Source organism: Corvus brachyrhynchos, unplaced genomic scaffold (assembly GCF_000691975.1).
Source record: "Corvus brachyrhynchos isolate BGI_N302 unplaced genomic scaffold, ASM69197v1 scaffold4, whole genome shotgun sequence".
Taxonomy (NCBI): Eukaryota; Metazoa; Chordata; class Aves; order Passeriformes; family Corvidae; genus Corvus; species Corvus brachyrhynchos.
In genome coordinates this window covers 6,457,009-6,457,762 of record NW_008237878.1, presented here as the reverse complement: position 1 = coordinate 6,457,762, position 754 = coordinate 6,457,009, and the positions used below count along the sequence as shown (strand labels likewise).

The window sequence follows — 754 nt, the reverse complement described above, 5'->3', positions numbered from 1 at the left end:
CAGATCTCCAGACCCAACCCACGCAGCCAGCAATGCCACCACAGGCTGGGGACAGCAGGACATCCTGCAAACACCCTGCCAGTTTCAGGCAGGTTTCCCCAGTGGGTGGCACGGATGCTGCACAGGATGAGCCCCCACAAGAGAACATGTTCCTTAGTAAAGCAGTTGAGATGAAGAAGGCGTGAGGTGCAGCAAAACAGTTTGTATTACAGATTTCAACCTTCCCCTCTCTGAAAACAAGTTGTTCTGCAATGACAGTTCAAGCTTGCTCCCTTCACAAACATCAAAGGAAAATGCTTTAGCATCTCTGCCTTTGTTTTTCCTTTCATTCAGCCTTAAGTGCTCCGGGCTTCACCTGACTTCCCAAGCTGCCTCTCCAAAGCCACACAGCCTCTCTCCACCAGCACACGGTCCCATCAGGACTTCCCTTTCCTCCCTCACTGCTTCTCAGGCAGTCCCAGCATCCCAGGAGAGGCAGTGAGAATGGTTTCTGAAGCAGTTTGCCTTCTTCTAAACCCTTCCCCAGAGGGCAGGGGGCCATGACAGGACCCAAACAGGTAAGGGGAGCAGTCGCACATTGTCTTACCTCAGAGAGCTTGACACGTCCCTCCAGGAAAGAGCAGTCGGCAGCGTTGTGGGTGCAGATGTGGCGGTACTTGCACCAGTGGCAGGGGAAGGAGCCGTTCACACAGGACAGGCAGCTGCAGAAGGAGAGAAGTGGGCAGCATCAGGGCAGCACCGAGGCAGAGCCCAC

The 754-nt window shown here is 54.6% G+C and overlaps 1 protein-coding gene across 1 annotated transcript in view; it reads right to left on the bottom strand.

The window, feature by feature from the left end:
- The window catches only part of PLXNA1 (plexin A1), a 103,592-nt gene that overhangs the window by 52,067 nt on the left and 50,771 nt on the right, over window positions 1-754 (bottom strand). The window contains 1 exon segment of the mRNA XM_008632237.2: window positions 587-701. Coding sequence (XP_008630459.1) covers window positions 587-701 — 115 coding nt within the window.